Source organism: Scomber scombrus, chromosome 14 (assembly GCF_963691925.1).
Source record: "Scomber scombrus chromosome 14, fScoSco1.1, whole genome shotgun sequence".
NCBI classification, from domain to species: domain Eukaryota; kingdom Metazoa; phylum Chordata; class Actinopteri; order Scombriformes; family Scombridae; genus Scomber; species Scomber scombrus.
In genome coordinates this window covers 25,454,233-25,473,623 of record NC_084983.1, presented here as the reverse complement: position 1 = coordinate 25,473,623, position 19,391 = coordinate 25,454,233, and the positions used below count along the sequence as shown (strand labels likewise).

The following is a 19,391-nucleotide window of genomic DNA, read 5'->3' as shown; positions in this document are numbered from 1 at the left end:
ATATTAAAACTCAAACCCAGGTTTTAATAAGCTTTTATGGGATTGTGACACCCACGTTTAGTCTGACGGAGGAAGCAGAAGGAGCATCGATTTAAATATGACCCACGGGAAACTGGAAATGACCCCACAGTATCTGATTTTGCCAGCAGGTGTCTGTCTTCTCTTTTTCACACACCTGCTGACAAGGTTGAGGCATTTGCTCAGAGTTTTCGCCCCTTTCTTACACACACACACACACACACACACACACACACACCTTTTGTCATAATCCCATGACCGTCTCCTCCCACCTTCAAATGCAGCTCAGAGTCAGTATGTGAAGGCAGCTGAAGGTCATCTATCAGGAGTCGTGTGCTGGTACTCATCATGGATTTTTCTCTCTACCTCCTGATTTTTCTCTCTCTCCTCTCTCAGTGCACAGGTAGGACGCACACACGCACATGCACACCCACGCACACACACACATACACAGAGTTACTATTAAACAATTAAACTGCTGCATACAAGAGCTGTGCTTGGGTTCAGTTTTCTGGGCCTAGTTTACACCTTCCCTCACGTATCCTCTTAATTAGGAGTTTTTAATTTGACTCTCTAACTAGAGAGCTTAATGTTAGGCAGTGCTTTCCAATCTGGGGGTCACAAGATAAATCTGAGGGGTTGCAATTTTGATTTTTACCTAAAAGGGGAGGAAAGCAGAAAAAAAATGTTTTGCAACACAATTGTTTTTCTGACTTTCCTGTAATCTTTCACTTTTTTCTTTTTAATTAGTAAATTGCCTTTAGCATAATTCAAATTAAACAACGAAGAAAATAACTTTCTGGTTGAATGGGATGAAACTTGGAGGCATGCGTGACAGGTGATGAGGTTTTTCAAGCAGACATTGCTTTTTTTTAAGAGGTCACAAGCAAAAAAAAAAAAAAAAAGGTTTGAATCCTCAGATTTAAGATAAGGATTTAAGTTTCATTCATTGGGAAATAAAATTCAAGTTTAAGAAAATAAAACTAGTAGGCTACGACCCGAACATCTTAAGTTTGACTTTTTCGTACTGCTCAGTTTGGCACAGGTGTATGAGCCAGGTGGAGAAAAGCCAGCCTCCACCTGTGCATTGTTCTCAGTTGGTGAGAACTATTATCCCCTTTCAAAGAATGGCATTGTGGGAGGCAGCGGGGTTAATCTGTGTTCCTATATTGGCTAAATGGTTCTCTATAGTGCCTTTCATTCCCACCGCAGAGTCAGACACTGGAACGTCATTCACATCAGCAATACAATACACAACCGCCGCACAACAGTAAATGACTTCACCAGCACCTGTTGGACGGACACGTTTAATGCAGCGGTGTGGAGGCGGTTAAGGAGCTGGATAAAGGTTTTCTGAGCCAACCGTCCACTTCACACTGAATGCAATCAATGTAATCACACTTTATTTGCACTTTATCTAAATTATTTGTTTAGATATAATGATGGAAAGCCATAAAAGATAATGACTTTTACTTACTTTACTGAAGAAGTGAAGTTTCTGCATTTATTTTAATACGCCATGTTAGTCAATAATAGCAATATTAGTTTTCAATAGTATCATTAATTTAACCACAGACACATCATGACAGAACTTAATCAAATGCAAACATAACAATGCCTCTATTATCAAATATAAATTAACATTTAAATGTAAAAGCACACCCCAGCTCCTAATGTTGTGTACTGAGTAGAATATATATTATTATATATTATTTTTATCCAGCGTTCTGACTGTTTTAACCAAGAGTGCATCAGTGTTATATCAGATCGTCCCTCTATCACTGAGACTCTTAATACATCATTAACTTGTCACTGGTGATGATTTTGTCATGCTTTTCTTTTACAAGTGCTTATTAGAGAATTTATATTTAACTAATGAACGCATAAAGGCGACTGAAGGACATGATTAGTAATGTGAGAATTAATCATTATCTTGGCTTGTGTGTGTGTGTGCGTGCGTGTGTGTGTGTGTGTGTGTGTGTGTGTGTGTGTGTGTGTGTGTGTGTGTGTGTGTGAGAGAGAGAGAGAGAGAAAGCGTTTTGCCCTTTTTGACTTCTCAAAGGTCAGCTGCAGAGCACGAAGGCATTAGCAGATCAGCCAGTAAGATTGCTGACTGAGAAAAAACCCCACTGAGGCTAATAGAGCGTGAATGTGAGAATTAATACTCATTTATTAACTGGAGGAGGGCAGCTTGTTCGGCACAAAAGAGAACTGTACCTGCACAGGAATATACTGTGTGTGTGTGTGTGTGTGTGTGTGTGTGTGTGTGTGTGTGTGTGTGTGTGTGTGTGTGTTTCTGGATCTGACCTGAGTGCTCTACTTTCTCTTCAGCTCAGTGGTGTTACCAGAGCCAGTACTCCTGTGATGACACATGCAGAGGTAAGACAAGGTGGAACGACTCACAAGTATTTTAAGAGGAAAAGCTCAAAATTTAAATACCACACACATTATCCATCACAAGCTTGTGATCTCTGATCTTTATCATCTTGGTCATTGTAAAACTGCAAACTGCAGGAGGCTAAAACTGCTAAAAGAGAGTGAATATTGGACACTGCTGCCAAGTGCCCAAAGTGTTTTGCAGGTTTAAAGTGGATGTAATCAACATTTTTATAATAACAATGCATGAAATGAGTAATGTATAACATGAGAGACATTGCTTGAAGTGATTTACAGCTGATAGAGTTTTATGGCGAGTTTCAACCCATTGTTTCTGGACTGCAACAGGCAAGTTTTAAGAGAAAAAGGGTCTAAAAACTCACTGTACACTACCAGCTCAGCACCAAACAGTAAATACACACATTTAGCAGCTAGTTGGTGAACAGAGTGGAGCATTTCACAGCTTAAGAGCCAGATATTTCCATCAAGAGTTGGTAGAGACCCAAAACTGAGCTAAAAAAGAGCGAAGGTTAGACTTAAATTCACCAGACTTCAATTTAATGACAACATTGTCCTGTAACTGCTGGTTATGTATATAACTGACTGTTTGATACACAGATTAAATTAAACAATGTGGAACAAAATGTTGATAACAGTCTAGAAATACAGGCCAAGGTGATGTCTTCAAATTGCAAAGAAAACTGACTAAAATGTTCAATAGATATAGAAGATATTCCATTGATTGTTATATATATAAAATCTGAGAAGCTGGAACCATCAAATATTTGTCTTTTTTTTTTAAAGAAAAAAGATTGAAACAGAAACTCGCTTCCGATTAATTTTCTGCTAATCAATCAATCAATGAATTGACTGATCATTGTGGTTTTGAAATTTTTAGAGCAGACATTTTGACTTGTTAAACCAGGAATAGCACAGCTGTAAATAATAACATTAACAATAGCTCCCTTCCATTATTTTTAAAGTCATATCAGTGAGAGAACCAGAGCACTGACTGGCTCACCTAATAAATGGAAAGATTATCTTTCTCTCTGTGTTCATTACTGTACATACTTTTCTGAAATAAGGTCACATGGTGAACAGTATAAGGGGTGGGACTTCCTCTATTTCAGTCAGAGCTCTTCCTGGACCCTTTGATACATGGTCCAGTTGATCTAGTCTTGTTTTTAATCCTGTCACCTCATAAATGCCCACTTCTCTCAAACCCTCCAGCTCCAATATGTAAGCATACTTTTTGTTAAAAATGATAAGCCTTAAACCGAGATAACCCTGATGACATTGTCAGATCCCAATTTTGGAAAGCTTTTAGACAGGGTGCTTTTTGTAAAAGGAAAAAGAACAGAAAGGAGAAGAGTCGGATCTATTGATACATATAGTGTTACCTGTCTGTGTAGTGCAGGCATCTCATAATTGAGGCAATGGGGAGTAAAACGTTTGATATCTGACCACAAGAGGTGTAAAATGAACTCGGCAACAAGCCTTCATATATTACCTCATCAAGTTATCATGACTAATGAGTCAGCAAACATTTAAGTCCGGAGTAGCTGCCACTGATGCATTAAACACATAGACTGTATATAAGAAATGGACGTAACATCCGTGACGTCACCCATTGATTTGTGGACTGCTGCTCGGAAGCCAATAGTATCGGATCTGGGCAGCGCCATCTTGAAAATTTCAGGTGCATGCCGGGAAAAATAAAAACAGGGATTCTACTTATATGGGCATCAGGAGGAGCAAGAGGCGCCCTCCTGAACCTGTGAACCAATCAACCTGTCAATCACAACGTAGCCACGCCCTAATGCATACCCTGCTTTATCGTCAAATATAAAATCAGGGAGGCCAAAATTTCACAAATGAACATCATACTGCATTGAAGAAGGCTTTAAACTAGCGACTGAGACCATAAACACATTTTGAAAACGTTTACTGAGGTTAGAAATCAAGTGAGGAGTTGGTGAATTCTCCATTGACTTGTATTGAGACGGAAGTCCTTTTGACACCAAAACGGTCGCCCCCTGGTGGCCTTTTGGTAGAATGCAGTTTTAAGTTACTTCCGCGTTGGCATCATTTCAGAGGACCAGAACTCCCCGCCTGATTAAACAACATCCAATCAACAGTTCATTCCACTGAGAGCACAAGTTTCTCACTTCATGTGACACATAAGCTTGAATAAGCATCATTCTTACACTCTCTCCAGTCCTCCTCTCTCATTTACTCACTACACTCATCTAAGCACAGAAAAGTATAGAGAGTATTTTTGTTCATAATAAAAATTAAAAGCAAATGGAAATGCTAATACTGCACAGCCTTTAAATGCTACTAAAACAAGGCACAAAAAATAAAACTTGTGCTGATCTCTCATTGGGAAGTAAACACTCTAAACCAAAACAATCAGATGAGCTGGAAGCAGAAGAGTGGTGTTCATTCTCAGTGGGATCAGCAGTACTAGTAATCTTTTAACATTAGTACTGAATGTTACTTAGAAATATTACTTTGTGAGAAGAACATTCAGACACGATACAGTCAGCAGAGCTTTAAGTGTGATGCTGTTGCTCCCGTTTCTGTTGTTTAGACCCGAGCCGCTGGGCAGCTCAGTTTCCCAGCTGTGGAGGATTACGCCAATCCCCAATTAACATCGTCACCAGCAAAGTGCACGTCAACACCGCCCTGCCACCCTTCGACTTCATTGGTCACACCAACAGAATCAACATTACAGTGGAAAACAAAGGACACTCTGGTAATTACACTGTTCTCTTCTCCTCTGCTTGACTTTTGTGCCAGATGTTGGAACACCTCTGGCTGATTAATATCCTGTGACTCTTCCCCGCAGCTCACTTTGCTCTGCCGCAGTCAGTCCGACTAACCGGAGGAGCTCTGCCGGGTCACTACAGAGCCGCCCAGTTTCACTTTCACTGGGGAGGGAACGGGAGACCAGGATCAGAGCACACCATCGATGGAGAGAGATTCCCAATGGAGGTACGTCACTGAGGACACAGTGGACACATCATTTGTTGCTATGGAAACAATAATGTTGTATTGGAAAACATATTTTTTTGCTTCAGCTTCTCCAAACTTTTACTTTTACAAAACTGCAAACACAAGTGAACTATACAGGAGTATTTATCTAAATATAGTTAAGTGTCAATACAGTTTTTAAAATGTTTTTTAACATTTAACGTATATTTCAAAACAGCTCCAAACATGAGTCAGCAAATCACAGTGGAAAACTGCAACTGTCCATTATTAATTATTTAACATAAAGGGATCAGAGGACAGTAAATGTTTGAACACACTCAGTATACTGTATATAATGTACTTCATTTTACTGTAACTCTATTCTGTCCATCCAGCTGCATATAGTCCACATCAAGGAACCGTACGGCTCTCTGGCCGAGGCAGAACATGATATGGCGGGTATAGCTCTGCTCGCCTTCCTGTTTGAGGTACTGCATGGTGCTAGATTCATCTTCACAACTCTTAGTAAAATATAAACAAATTATAATTTAGAAAAGACAGCTGATGGTTTTTTTTCCTCACAGGAAACGACAGACGATCATCCTCACTTGGACACAGTAATAGCTGCTTTGGGCCAAGTACAGAACAATGGTACGAGTTTGGTTTCTTAAATGTGAAAAATGTAAAAATCCAAAGTCATGAACCTTTTAAAAAACCATTATAAGGCCCTCAGCTTGTGACTTTGAATTTCCTAACTTTGCTTCTTCACTCTCTTTCACCCTTCTTATGTGTTAAGGCAGCGCCACAGTGATTTCAAACTTTCGACTCAGTGACATCATCCCAGCCGCCAAGGACCTCCACAGTTACTACCGCTATGTGGGCTCCATGACGACACCAGGATGTGAACAGGCAGTTGCCTGGACGGTGTTTCACAAGACTATCTCCATCAGCAGTCAACAGGTGTGCAAGCAACTATTTCTGTTCAATAGATTAAAGTTGCAATACCATAGACTGTATATAAAATGGACGTAACATCCGTGACGTCACCCATTGGTTTGTGGACTGCTGCTTGGAAGCGAATAGTTTCGGATCTGAGCAGCGCCATCTTGAAAATTTCCGGTGCATGCCGGGTAAAAACCCCCCACAGATTCTACTTATATGGGCATCAGGAGGAGAAAGAGGCGCCCCCCTGAACCTGTGAACCAATCAACCTTTCAATCACGACGTAGCCACGCCCTAATGCATACCCTGCTTTATCATCAAATATAAAATCAGGGAGGCCAAAATTTCACAAATGAACATCATACTGCATTGAAGAAGGCTTTAAACTAGCGATTGAGACCATAAACACATTTTGAAAACGTTTACTGAGGTTAGAAATCAAGTGAGAAGTTGGTGAATTCTCCATTGACTTGTATAGAGACGGAAGTCCTTTTGACACCAAAACGGTCGCCCCCTGGTGGCCTTTTGATAGAATGCAGTTTTAAGTTACTTCCATGTTGGCCTCATTGCAGAGGATTGGAACTCCCCGCCTGTGCAATACACGACTTTCAGCCACTAGAAGTCGCTCTATAGCACCAACATCTCAGACCAAAATAAATGTGTGTGCCGTTTACTCAGTAAAGTTGAAAAAAAAAGAAAGCTGACAGCTCATGAAAGTCAAATAAAACTGTCACACTGGGCAATGCTGATCAAACTTGTATCAAGATTCTGTTACTGCATTGCCTTTTTCTGCCTCAAATGTTTTCAGAGACATATTTTAGTGCACTGTTAAGCTATTATTTCAGTTTGTGCCATCTTGGAAATGGACGTAGAGGACATGGATGGACTTGGATGCAGTAACGTTCGGCCGGTGCAGCCACCAAAACAGAAGAGAGCAACTCTGATAACAACACACACAGACGTAGTGTGGCTTAATTCTCGGCGATGGCTGCCATTACTCTACTATCTCTTTACATAGAAAATAGTTGTTTGCTGAATGTCATTTATTGCATCTTTAAAAGGCATCCTGTCTGTATTGATTTGAGACATAAATTAAAACTTTTATTATTACAATTTTGGTAATTATAAATAAGACGTATAAGAGCTATAGTAAAAATATGAACTTACGCAACTTCTGATGAAAACAAGTCAAATCTGTACTCCTAACTTCTGACATCTTGTCACGTTCCTCCCTGTATAAACCTCCCTTCAGCTCATAAATAATTTACACTTTCTATTTCTCTCTACTCTAGCTGGATGCAATCGCTCAGAAGTGTCGATTTTGGACGGGGCAGCCGATGACCGACATCTTCAGACCTACTCAGCCTCTGGATGGCAGAATTGTGTACCGGTCCGAGGCAAGCTCAGCTCTGACGAGTGCGATCCAACTGTGGTTTGTTGTTTTTTCAGTTGTGCTTGGGACAACGGGTCTTATACACTGACTCAGCAGTGACCTGATTTACATGACAAAAGCTACTGTATGTATTAAGGCAACTTTTACCTGTGTTACAGTAAAACTACAAAAGTCTCCGTCATGTTTATCGTTATTCATTTAACAAAATGTCCACTGTATTTGCACATAAACTACGGCCCGCTACATTAATCATGACTGCTGTGACAGTGAGAGAAGATATTGTGCAAAGTACTTTTTTGGCTGTTGTTACTTTTCCACAACTTTGTTCAGTGTAGTTTTTCCCCATTGAGACTCCAAAGAGCTTTCAGGTGAGCAGCATTTCTGTGTACATTCTGTGTACTACTGTACATTTATTTAAGAATTGTAATTTTGCCTGACGAATGACCAGAGATGAAGTAGGTATTGTTACTGCTTGTGTGTGCAGGTGTGGATCGCCTCTTCAAATGATCAAATAAGTGACAGTGAGTCTGTAATCTCATTTTTGAGTTAGTAAATTGTCTATTGAGCTCACCTCTGGATAGCTCTCAGTCTTCAGCAGCATATTAGAATCTTTACTTCAGCTGGCTCAGTCTTTTATCCTAACTTTCTTTATTTTTGTTGCCATTAGTGGTCATTCTTTTATATTCTCAAATTATAGCCTCAAGTGAAATCTAGTTAAATGTGTAAAACAATAGCGTAATGAGGGAAATGTAGAATTAGGAGCTTACAGTCAGTTTTGTCTTTCTTGCAATTACAAGCTGAAGGACATTATACATCAAGTGCTATTCTGCTCTTTTTCTGCATTTATATTATGTTATAAAGGATTGTCAATGATATTTTAATAATTTCACATTAGGGATGTTCCATTTGGGCCAATAGTGATTGCTGATTTCATGTCAATAGAATCTAAAACTGATCACTGACTGTCTCTGTTTCTGTTCTTAACCATTTTCACTGAAAGTTTCCTCTTCGCCACCCTAAAAAACATGGCACTTTAGTATAATGTCTAAGAGTTATGAAGAAATTTGCTGTGACTCACCTTGCATTTCAATAAATTGTGTGGAGTTTTTCCAAATTAAATGTAAATAGACAGTGAGTTTATTAAACGACTAGAACACCAGACATATTTTACTGTTACAGCTGTGTCATTGGGCAGACGCGTGATGTTAAACCGCTTTCATGAATTCAATGAACAAACGTGTCTGTCTCTATTTCTGTCAACAAAAATACAAGCCTTTCCATGCATTTCAACAGCAGCATCTTAAAGGTTTACTGTGCAAGATTTTCCTTTAAAAAACTCAGACTTATTTTTTGCTGTGCTATGGACATTTCTGGGCATCAACCTTTGAGCAGTGTGTGTGAAGCCCCGAGCCTTCCTACACCTGGGAAGGCGTAGCATTGGAAATGCACTTTAAGTCTGAGTGGGTCTACACAAGACACAAAACTGTGGTGGAAATCAGGTTGTGAAAACATTGTTTGAGTAACATTTATTCACTTTTGTCAGCTATTTTACACTGGTCAGGTCATTTGTAACGTGTACTATCCATCCATGATCAATTGAAAATATGTTTCATATCCAACTGACATGTTAAATGTACTTAAAAGGAAAGGAATAGTAGAAAGGCAACATGGTTTAAGTTATAAAAGTTAGAGTTTGACCTATTTAACGTGTTTCAGTAAACCTGATTCTAAATGTTAAGGTGAAGTCGTTTTGAGGTCACTGTGCCTGTTTCTTCAGCCAGTTCCTCAGGTGTTCCACCTGTGCAGCAACACTACTCTTGGCTGTGCCTCCAGGGGCGCTGTACTGCTCCACGCTGCTCCTGTAGTCCCATACTGAGGAGATGTCACTTCCAAACAGAGGGCTACAACAACAGAAAAGATACAGGGAAGAAGAGAAAGGGAAAATATAATCATTTGAAGAGCACAATTTCCATGCTTAATCTGTGTGTGTGTGTGTGTGTGTGTGTGTGTGTGTGTGTGTGTGTGTGTGTGTGTGTCACCTGATAGCGCTCAGGTCCTCCGCAGTGAGTTGATTCAGGGCGATATTTTTCGATTCAGCTGCGAACACAGCTTTACCAGACATACCGTGGGCCTCTCTGAACGGCATCTGCAACACAGAATAACTGTAAAACACAGACATGTATAAAACCCTAAAAATATAAATGTTCAGGTTAAAACTGTTCCACATTTAAGATTTGTTTTAATCTTGTTTTTTTCATTTAATCAGATATTTAATCAGATTTAATCTTTGCTGCTCATCCTCTGAAGGGAAGCAGGGTCCACCCTCAACAGGCTGCCAGTCAGTCTAGTATACTAGTATAGTATAGTACAGTATACTTGTATAGTATACAGAAATTCACACCTAAGGGCAGTTTAGAGTAATCAATTAACCTAACCTGCATGTTTTTGGTCAGAGTACACGGAGATAACCCATGCAGACACGGAGAGAACATATAAACTCAACACAGAAAGGCACCAGCCAATTGGTGTGTTCAAACCATAGACTGTATATAAAATGGACGTAAAATCCCTGACGTCACCCATTGGTTTGTGGACTGCTGCTTGGAAGCGAATAGTTTCGGATCTGGGCAGCGCCATCTTGAAAATTTCCGGTGCATGCCGGGTAAAAAAACAAACACGGATTCTACTTATAAGGGCATCAGGAGGAGCAAGAGGCGCCCTCCTGAACCTGTGAACCAATCAACCTGTCAATCATGACGTAGCCACGCCCTAATGCATACCCTGCTTTATCGTCAAATAAAATCAGGGAGGCCAAAATTTCACAAATGAACATCATACTGCATTGAAGAAGGCTTTAAACTAGCGATTGAGACCATAAACACATTTTGAAAATGTTTACTGAGGTTAGAAATCAAGTGAGAAGTTGGTGAATTCTCCATTGACTTGTATAGAGACGGAAGTCCTTTTGACACCAAAACGGTCGCCCCCTGGTGGCCTTTTGATAGAATGCAGTTTTAAGTTACTTCCACGTTGGCATCATTTCAGAGGGCTGGAACTCCCCGCCTGGTTCAAACCCAGAACCCTCTTGCTGCAAGGTGACAGTGCTAACCACTGCACCTCTGTGCCGGCAAACAGTATGAACTAAATTTTTGAACAATGATCCTGCAGGATAAGCATCAGCTTCTGCTGGCAGACAGAAACAGAACGTGGTGTGTGTGGACTGCAGCAACAAATGATGAAAATAATATGCAAAGTGCCATACTGGCTTGCTTTGCATTGACTTAAAAAACAAAGTCTTACAATTAGCACAACATTTGGATGGTAATAGATCTACATAATACACTACTCACCCCCTTTCTCACGAGGTAGTAGGCCAGATCAGTAGCCAACATGTCAGGACTGAGGGCCGCTTCCATCACACTCTGGCTAATCTGAAACACAGGACAAACGTCAAAAAATCTACCACACAATGTTTTAAGCATTAACTCTGCCAAAAGTACTGAATACAGTTCAAGGTTTCTACATTGTGCGTTCTCTCAAAATGAAGCAAAAGACTTTACACACAAAGGATGTCAAGTATATAAAACAGAGGCAAGTAGTTTAAAATTTCTATCTGCAGCCACAGTGTACCCATGATTCCCAGTGTGTTTTTATACATTCATTTTTCAAACAACAGTGAACTTGACCTCTGACCTTGAGCGTAGACATGACTCCAGTTGTCACCTGCAGCACTGCATGAACAGTATCATAGCAGTCAAACATGGCCTCTTTGTCCTCCTGAGGAAGGATGACAAAGAGAGCAGAAAAAAAGGTTAAAGAGGAAATATCCAGAGTGAAACCACACAAAGACATGTTCATACCTGCAGGTCTTTATTGTAGGTGCTGGGAAGGCCCTTCAGCGTCATCATGAAGCCTGCACACTGAAATACAGATTAAAACTTGAGTGGGACAAGACAACCTATGATAAGTCATACAAATGGAAAGAGAAAAGCACTAAAATGTGTCTAAGTATGTTCTGCATTGCTTTTTTAAGGTAATAAGGGGGCACCAAGAGAGGACATTTCATTTTTTTAGGTTGCTGAATTTTTTCTATCTTGACTTTTTCATGCTGTGGCCGCCAGGTTTGATTTGGAAGTGATAAAAGTGAAAATAGTGATAGCTTTACAGCACATGAGGGCGCTGGTTTTCCAGTTTGTGGCAGATGGCACATGGAGTGAAAAGTCTGCAGTAAAAATATTTCTGACAATCCTCTTTTAACAAGTAAAAGAGAAAACTGTATGGGTTAAGGGTTTATGAGAAATGTGGTGTCCACATGTGCTAATCGCAGTGTTCTTGTATGTTTGATGCAATTATTTTACAGTAAGATACAAGAATTTAAGGTTAGAAACACATATCAAAGATTATTACACTTTTATTTTTCCACATTATGTGTTTTTTGCAACATCATCTGACTAAAAAGGGTTGTTGGAGTGAGCTCTTGGGACGCAGCATCCAGGCTGAAACTGGCAGAGAAGCATTCAATGAACAGATAAACAGATGATTTAATAAAATTCACTCTTTAGTTCAAGGTCTTACTCTGCCAAAGACTCGGCCGGCTTTACTCCTGATCAGCTCCAGACTGTCCGCGTTCTTTTTCTGGGGCATCAAACTGCTCCCTGTGCTACACACATACAAGGACAGGTGAGAGGAAAAGAGGAAAATAAAAAATGTGGTGAAATTGGAGGAATGTGTGGGGAAACATTCATACATCATATATGTGATGTGAAGCTAAGACAGCAGCCTTAAGCCAAAGACTCCAGGGAGCTGTTGTTGAACGTTAGAGCTGCGACAATTATTTGATAAATCAGTCAATCAAAAAGAAATTAACTGACAATCACTCTGATAATAAATTCATTGTTTAAGTTATTTTTAAGCCAAAATGACCAAATATTGTAATTCCAGCTTCTCCAATCAGATAATATTTTCTCTTTTCAATATCATTGTCAACTGATTGGCTTTGGGTTTTAGACATTTGGTCGGACTCCACCTCGAGCTTTGAGAAACTGTGATGGACGTTTTACTCTATTTTGTGACATTAACATACTGATCGATTAATGAGATAAATGATGAATGAGTTGATCCTGATATTGCTTGTTTCAGCCCTAAAATATATTTTTTGTTAAACTGACAAAAAGCCAAAATTAGTAGTAAAATATTAGCACCAGTGATTCATGTTAGATCAATAAAAAAAATTAAAAATAGAAACCTTCTCAGCAAAAAAATAGATTATCATATACAATAGGTAAGGCAAGGCAGTTTTTTTATATAGCGCATTTCATACACAGTGGCAACTCAATGTGCTTTATATAAAACAAACATTTAACAGAAAAAATTGGAAAATAAAAAAACCCCATAAAAACATGGAATTTGAGAAATTAAAATAAAACCCAATTATAATAAAACACATACATCCCCCCCCCCCCCCACACACACACACACACACACACACACACACACACACACACACACACACACACACACACACACACACTAATAATAAAAACAAAGTACAGAAACATAGAAAGAGAGAGAAATAAAATACTATAATAGAGCATTAAATATAAAGTTGCAGCATAAAATAATGATTTGCTTTAAAATCATTAAAAGGACATAGAGTGCAAATGAAAGATTAAAATTTAAAGTGCTTTGAAAGAGCTCAATCATAAGCACAGGAGAAGAGAAGTGTTTTTAACCTGGATTTAAAAATGATTTCAGTTCTGCTGGTAGTTTGTTCCAGTTGTGTAAAAGCTGCTTCACCATGTTTAGTCTGAACTCTGGGCTCCACTATCTGACCTGAGTCAGTACATCTCAGAGCCCTACAGGGTTTATATATATATATAATACAGCTTATTGTATTTTATTTCATATAATGAATTGCTTTGTTAAAGTTTGAACATGTTAACTTTTTTGTTGGTGGTTACTATGTTCAGAAACACCAATTCCTTGTTCAAACACACACCTTATGTCAATACATGTATTATTGACTTTCTGTAGTTCACACATGGCATGATCATAATCCAGAGTTGTGCAGAATATGTGCAAACTTAACTTTAGAATCACATAACGAAACGTAAACTGACCTGTAGGCATCAGAGAGGTTGATGAAAGAGAACTCCTTTGTGCTGTACAGCATCAGGTCTTCAGCCATCTTACTGAGATGGGTCAAACACAACGAAGCCCAGAACAAGAACTCCACTAAAGAAACACAAACACAGAGAAAAAGCAACTTATTTTGGTGTATTTTCCAGGCGGGGAGTTCAGGTCCTCTGAAACGAGGCCAACGCGGAAGTAACTTAAAACTGCATTCTATCTAAAGGCCACCAGGGGGCGACCGTTTTGGTGTCAAAAGGACTTCCGTCTCTATACAAGTCAATGGAGAATTCACCAACTTCTCACTTCATTTGTAACCTCAGTAAACGTTTTCAAAATGTGTTTATGGTCTCAATCGCTAGTTTAAAGCCTTCTTCAATGCAGTATGATGTTCATTTGGGACATTTGGCCTCCCTGATTTTATATTTGACGATAAAGCAGGGTATGCATTAGGGCGTGGCTACGTCGTGATTGACAGGTTGATTGGTTCACAGGTTCAGGAGGGCGCCTCTTGCTCCTCCTGATGCCCATATAAGTAGAATCCGTGTTTTTTTTTACCCGGCATGCACCGGAAATTTTCAAGATGGCGCTGCTCAGATCCGATACTATTCGCTTCCAAGCGAAAGTCCACAAACCAATGGGTGACATCACAGATGTTACGTCCATTTTATATACAGTCTATGGTATTTTCATTGTTTGTATTAATGTATGAATGACAGCTGACATGTGTGGTGTACGTACCAACAAAGTCTCTTTGGCCCGTAGCATCCAGGCTGTTCAGGCTGATGTCATCGAATCCCAACTCTATAGATCAAGGTGAAGAGAAATGGTTTCAGTTTTTAAAAACACATATTTTTAACTAAATGATACACAGTTGAAATGTAAGTGTAACATAGGGGCTCTCAAATAGTGTGGACATTACAGTGACAATCTGGTTTTTGTTTTGTTTTGTTTTTTTGTTCTGACCTTTCTGCAGAAGCTCCCTGTCGATGTCAAGTGGTGTCCCAGCGATGGCGCCGCTGAAGATGAAAAAAAAAATGTCTTATGAAAATGTGTGTGTGTGTGTGAAAATCAGTGTCAGACAGTGAGTGTATGTTTGCAGCGTACCTGCCCAGAGGTAAAACGTTAACTCTTCTCTTGATCTCCTGAAGCCGATCCACATCTCTGCTCAAAGCAACAGCATGACTGAGGGACAGGCCAACGGGGGAGAGAGGGAAAGAGAAGCAGGACAATGACATAAATCACGCATCGTCTAATATAAAGTGGGAGAAATGTGCCGCGGGTTTCGCTTCAGAAAGGTCACCTCAGAATCCAGTGGCTCCACCTGATTGGCTGAGCTCTCTGCATGTGGGTGTAACCAGGAAACAGGACGTCAATTTCTCTGAGGTTCAGAAAAAGGTGACACCACGAGCAAACTTTAAGAAAAGACAGTTAAAAGTATGTCTGTATGTTTGCGTGTGTGAGTTTTTCTTACGCTGCTGCACGCTCAACCATCGTAGATATCAGCTGCAGAGTATTGTCCGTCAGAGTTGAAATACCATCACGCAGCCACAGCCTCATGTCAGTCACAACCTGGTCGACCCAAACACATGCACCACAGTCTCACTATACTCTATCAAATATTCCTAGCAATGAAGTATTACACTGTACAGGATGCAACTGTAAATGATAATTATGTCATTACAGTTTTCATCTTGTCAAAACAAACCTGGTCGTTTCTGCTCCTGCCAGTGTGCAGCTTCCCTGCAGGTGCACCAATCAGCTCCTGAAAAAAAAAAAAAAGGCAAATGATTATAACGCAGCCATGACATGCATAGTGTATACTTATAGGCTATAATTAAAAGGAATAGGAGAAAAATATTATCCATAAGTTTCTTCAAATTGTCAATAAAACCCATGAAATGACCAAAACTGACAATGCACTAGTCTGTCTCTGTATCTTCTGATTTACCTACTCTGTCTCTGGCACCTATCAAGATCCTTAATTACTACTGTAAATTAAAAAAAATCTTTAAAATAGATCCAAAATATATTATTTCTTTTTTTAAAACAGTAGATTCTTATAGCAACAGCAGTTTTTTAAAAATCAAATGTCTCTAAAACAGGAGTAAATGTGTAATTGTTGGATACTTCTTCCAGCAGAAGAATAATACACATCTCTTGTGAGTCTTTATGCGGCAGGACGGTGTATGTGGCTTTTTTTTTATCAGAATTCAATGTAGACTTTTCCATGTGAGACCAAATCAAAAAGAAAGATGCAAGATGTGACTTTAGTTAGTGGTCATCTTAAAGAAAAATGTGCAGATTACATACATATTTTTATTGAGGGCTCCAAAATTTTAACAATGGAAAAGCTGCAATAGAAATAACCATTCCACAAACCAGTCCCCCCATGCTGTAATGAAGGAACATATCCTCTGCAAGAGTGTCGCTCATTGATGTGTTTTTAATAGTTTTTAAAAACAACGGAGCTCTGCGGCTCAGAGGATTAAGCTACATGAGGCTTTGTTTACACAGACAGAACTTAGTGGGATCAATTCATTGTTAGCTTTGGTCTACTCGTGGGATTTTTTAACAATAGTGTTGGAGAAAAAAAAGAATATTTCAAGACCATTTCTTTCAAGTATACAACTAAACTAACATTATTTCTAAAGTTAAAAAATCAGCTCTGTGGATAAATGGTTATATGCAGTTAAATCTGGTATGTTTGGGTAAGACATTGGTTAAATTTACAAGCAAGTTGGCAGATCTAATTGTTTTGCATAGCAGGATATAGGTTTCATGTAAATCCACTGGCCACACCCTACAATACACTTTGGGCCTGATTTACTAAGATCCCAAATAAAGAGTACTAAATTGCGAACACGGTGCAATAGATTGCGTGTGCCGTTTGCGTGCGTATTGCGGGTGATCTACTAAGAATAATTGCGTAAATGAAAACAGGTGCAACAGGGTGGAGACAGCAGTATTTAAATGAGGGTTTTGTGTCTTTATGGAGAGTTTGGACGAGCAGAAAGCTGCAAGACCAAAATGAAATGTGATCAGGTTCTAGTGGAAGAGGTTAACAAATATATTGAGTTAAAACAAAAACTAATATTACCAGAAAAACCAACATATGGGAGAGTATTAGTGACAAAGTCGATGCTGTAAAATCAAAAATATTCCACTCCAAAAATATTAACACAGGTGGAAAAACTCCGTCCTGTGCGTATTCTGTCATTGAGCCTCCGTCTCCTCGTCTCCATAGTAACAGCCGGTTAATACCTGCCCTTCAAAAGGTATTATTTATAGACGCAGTTAGCGTCAGAAATAATACCTTCAGGTTTGGTAAATCACAATGCGTGTGCTAAATAACATATTAACATTTTCTCCTCCCTGTATTTTGCACACTGGGGTTGAAACGCCTCATATTACATTCATTATGGTAAACTACTAATATTACATTCATTATGGTAAACTACTAATATTACATTCATTATGACAAACGTACTAAATGGACAGTGCGTACTATCTTGCACAATTGAAAGATGCAAACGTCAGTTCGCTGCGTTAGTAGATCAGCTTGCACATTTTTTGCGGGTGATGTCAAGTTTGCACACGTTTCTACACACGCAAACCTTTAGTAAATCAGGCCCTTTATGCCTTGTTTCCAGACTTTACATTATATATTTATTTCAACAGGTGTCGATCATACAGATTGCTGGAAGCAGATCTGTGTTGTAATAAACCAGAGTAATACTTTACTTATGTCAACAAACCCTCCATAATATCACTCTCCATATTTGATACAAGGCCTCGTAAAAGGAAACGTCCCTTGTCTCAAAACACTGCCTATAGAACAAACCATAAACTGTCAAATGTGGTCATTTACAATTTCAGTGTCTTCTGCAAAGTAATGATGAACATACTCTATAGTGCTATAGAGCTCACCTTTAGCCTGCGCTCATTGGCAGTGTGAATGTCTTCATCTCCGGGTTTGATCACAAACACACCTTTGGACCACTCGTCATGAATCTGGGTGGAGAAAGCACAATATCACTTAATATGAGCGTGATAATCAAACCTTTCAAATTCACCAATTTAACCACTAAAAGATGTGGGCAGGGATTCAGAAGTACAGAAGCAATTATGTTATATTAAAGGGGGGGGGGGGGTTCAGTTTGACTTCTGCTGTTCCTGTCAAATAGTTGTACTAGATATATGGATTTCAGGAGAGCATGAATCACTTCTTTGTGTCCCATTAGCGCCATCATTTGTTTTTCTGTGTTGTGTTGTGTTTACCTCGCGTCACATGCACTGTCAAAGCAAAACAGCAGCAGGGCAGAGAGAGGGCACCCTAAAATCTGACCTGAATGTGTGAGTGAACAAATTACTGGAGCTGTTTGGCAGCTGACATCTGTCACATGATGATGGCATTGTTCACCACACACTCAGCAGAATACACAGAGGAATTCAGCGCCATGGCACATTTTCAGCTGTTCATCTATTAACCTGCAATCTACACCCGGGGCTGGCAGTGACACACACACACATATATACACATATACACACACACACACACACACACACACACACACACACACACACACACACACACACACACACACACACACACACACACACACACACACACACACACACACACACACACACACACCTATAAGGCAGCGGGTGTGTATTTCCCTTTCTTGCATGCAAATGTGTGACCAAAAAGTTAATATTTACACAGTCTAGTCATCTCACGTGCAACCAAGTGTTCACCTGATCCATCCCATGTAATATCTGGCTCATCTCATCTGTGGTGACCAGCTTTGCCTTTTCCAGAGCTTTCACATAAGCTTTACTTCCTCGGATGTCAGCGTCCCACATCCTCTGATCATAAGCGATGGATGCATTGAACTTCTCCATGATAGGATCTGTGTCTCCCACGAAACGACCTCCCCACAGTTTACCTCCCTGAAGAGAAAAGCAGAGACACAATGGCAATGTTAAATATGTGAAAATACACACATTATCGTTAGCTAAAGCATATTTTATATGCATAATACAGTATTAACGTTAGCTAGCACAGGCACAGTGGAGGGTTTGACAGCTTGCTTTGTTAAGTCTGAGTCCAGCTGGGTGTTAAAACAACAACACGTGGATGTTGGTGTTAAGGATAAATCTGTCCCCCCTCAAATAATGTTCCCCCTAATGTCCAAATCATAGACTGTATGGTCCAAATAGTGTTTTCAGTAGCAACACCTCCGTGATTAAGGTAAGGATTTAGGTTATTGTTATAGTTAGTAGCGATAGAAAGTTGGATTAAGGTTGGGGTGAGCACCTAAGAAGACGACTGGTTCGTGATAATAAGGTGCAGTAGGGTTCAGGGGAGACATTTCGACGGGGCAGCAGACTTCGACACAACACCTATTACAGATAAATGTTAATCTTACCTCAGTGTTAGCCATGTTTATCGAGGCGGGTGTCTGCAGCGGCTCTGTCCGGTGAAGTGTTGTAAATGAGGGGACGGTGAATGCCAACGGCGGTACTCGGAGCTACTAGTCTTTAGTCGGTC

General features: G+C 39.7%; 2 protein-coding genes across 2 annotated transcripts; one reads left to right on the top strand and one right to left on the bottom strand.

Moving 5' to 3' along the window:
• Positions 1-366: 366 nt before the first annotated feature.
• ca4c (carbonic anhydrase IV c) lies at positions 367-7,793 on the top strand. The gene is made up of 8 exons (XM_062432540.1): positions 367-421; positions 2,350-2,397; positions 4,988-5,152; positions 5,246-5,391; positions 5,766-5,858; positions 5,955-6,021; positions 6,167-6,330; positions 7,605-7,793. The coding sequence occupies exons 1-8, from the start codon at positions 367-369 to the stop codon at positions 7,791-7,793; spliced, it is 927 nt and encodes a 308-aa protein (XP_062288524.1).
• Positions 7,794-9,194: 1,401 nt separating this feature from the next.
• asl (argininosuccinate lyase) lies at positions 9,195-19,391 on the bottom strand. The gene is made up of 16 exons (XM_062433109.1): positions 19,270-19,391; positions 18,596-18,790; positions 17,765-17,848; positions 15,543-15,599; positions 15,309-15,406; positions 15,138-15,215; positions 14,942-15,019; positions 14,801-14,853; positions 14,576-14,638; positions 13,825-13,939; positions 12,281-12,365; positions 11,566-11,625; positions 11,399-11,482; positions 11,056-11,136; positions 9,745-9,851; positions 9,195-9,606 (listed from the first exon to the last, which is right to left on the bottom strand). Exons 1-16 carry the CDS (start codon positions 19,282-19,284, stop codon positions 9,462-9,464), a joined length of 1,398 nt encoding a protein of 465 aa, XP_062289093.1. The 5' UTR covers positions 19,285-19,391; the 3' UTR covers positions 9,195-9,461.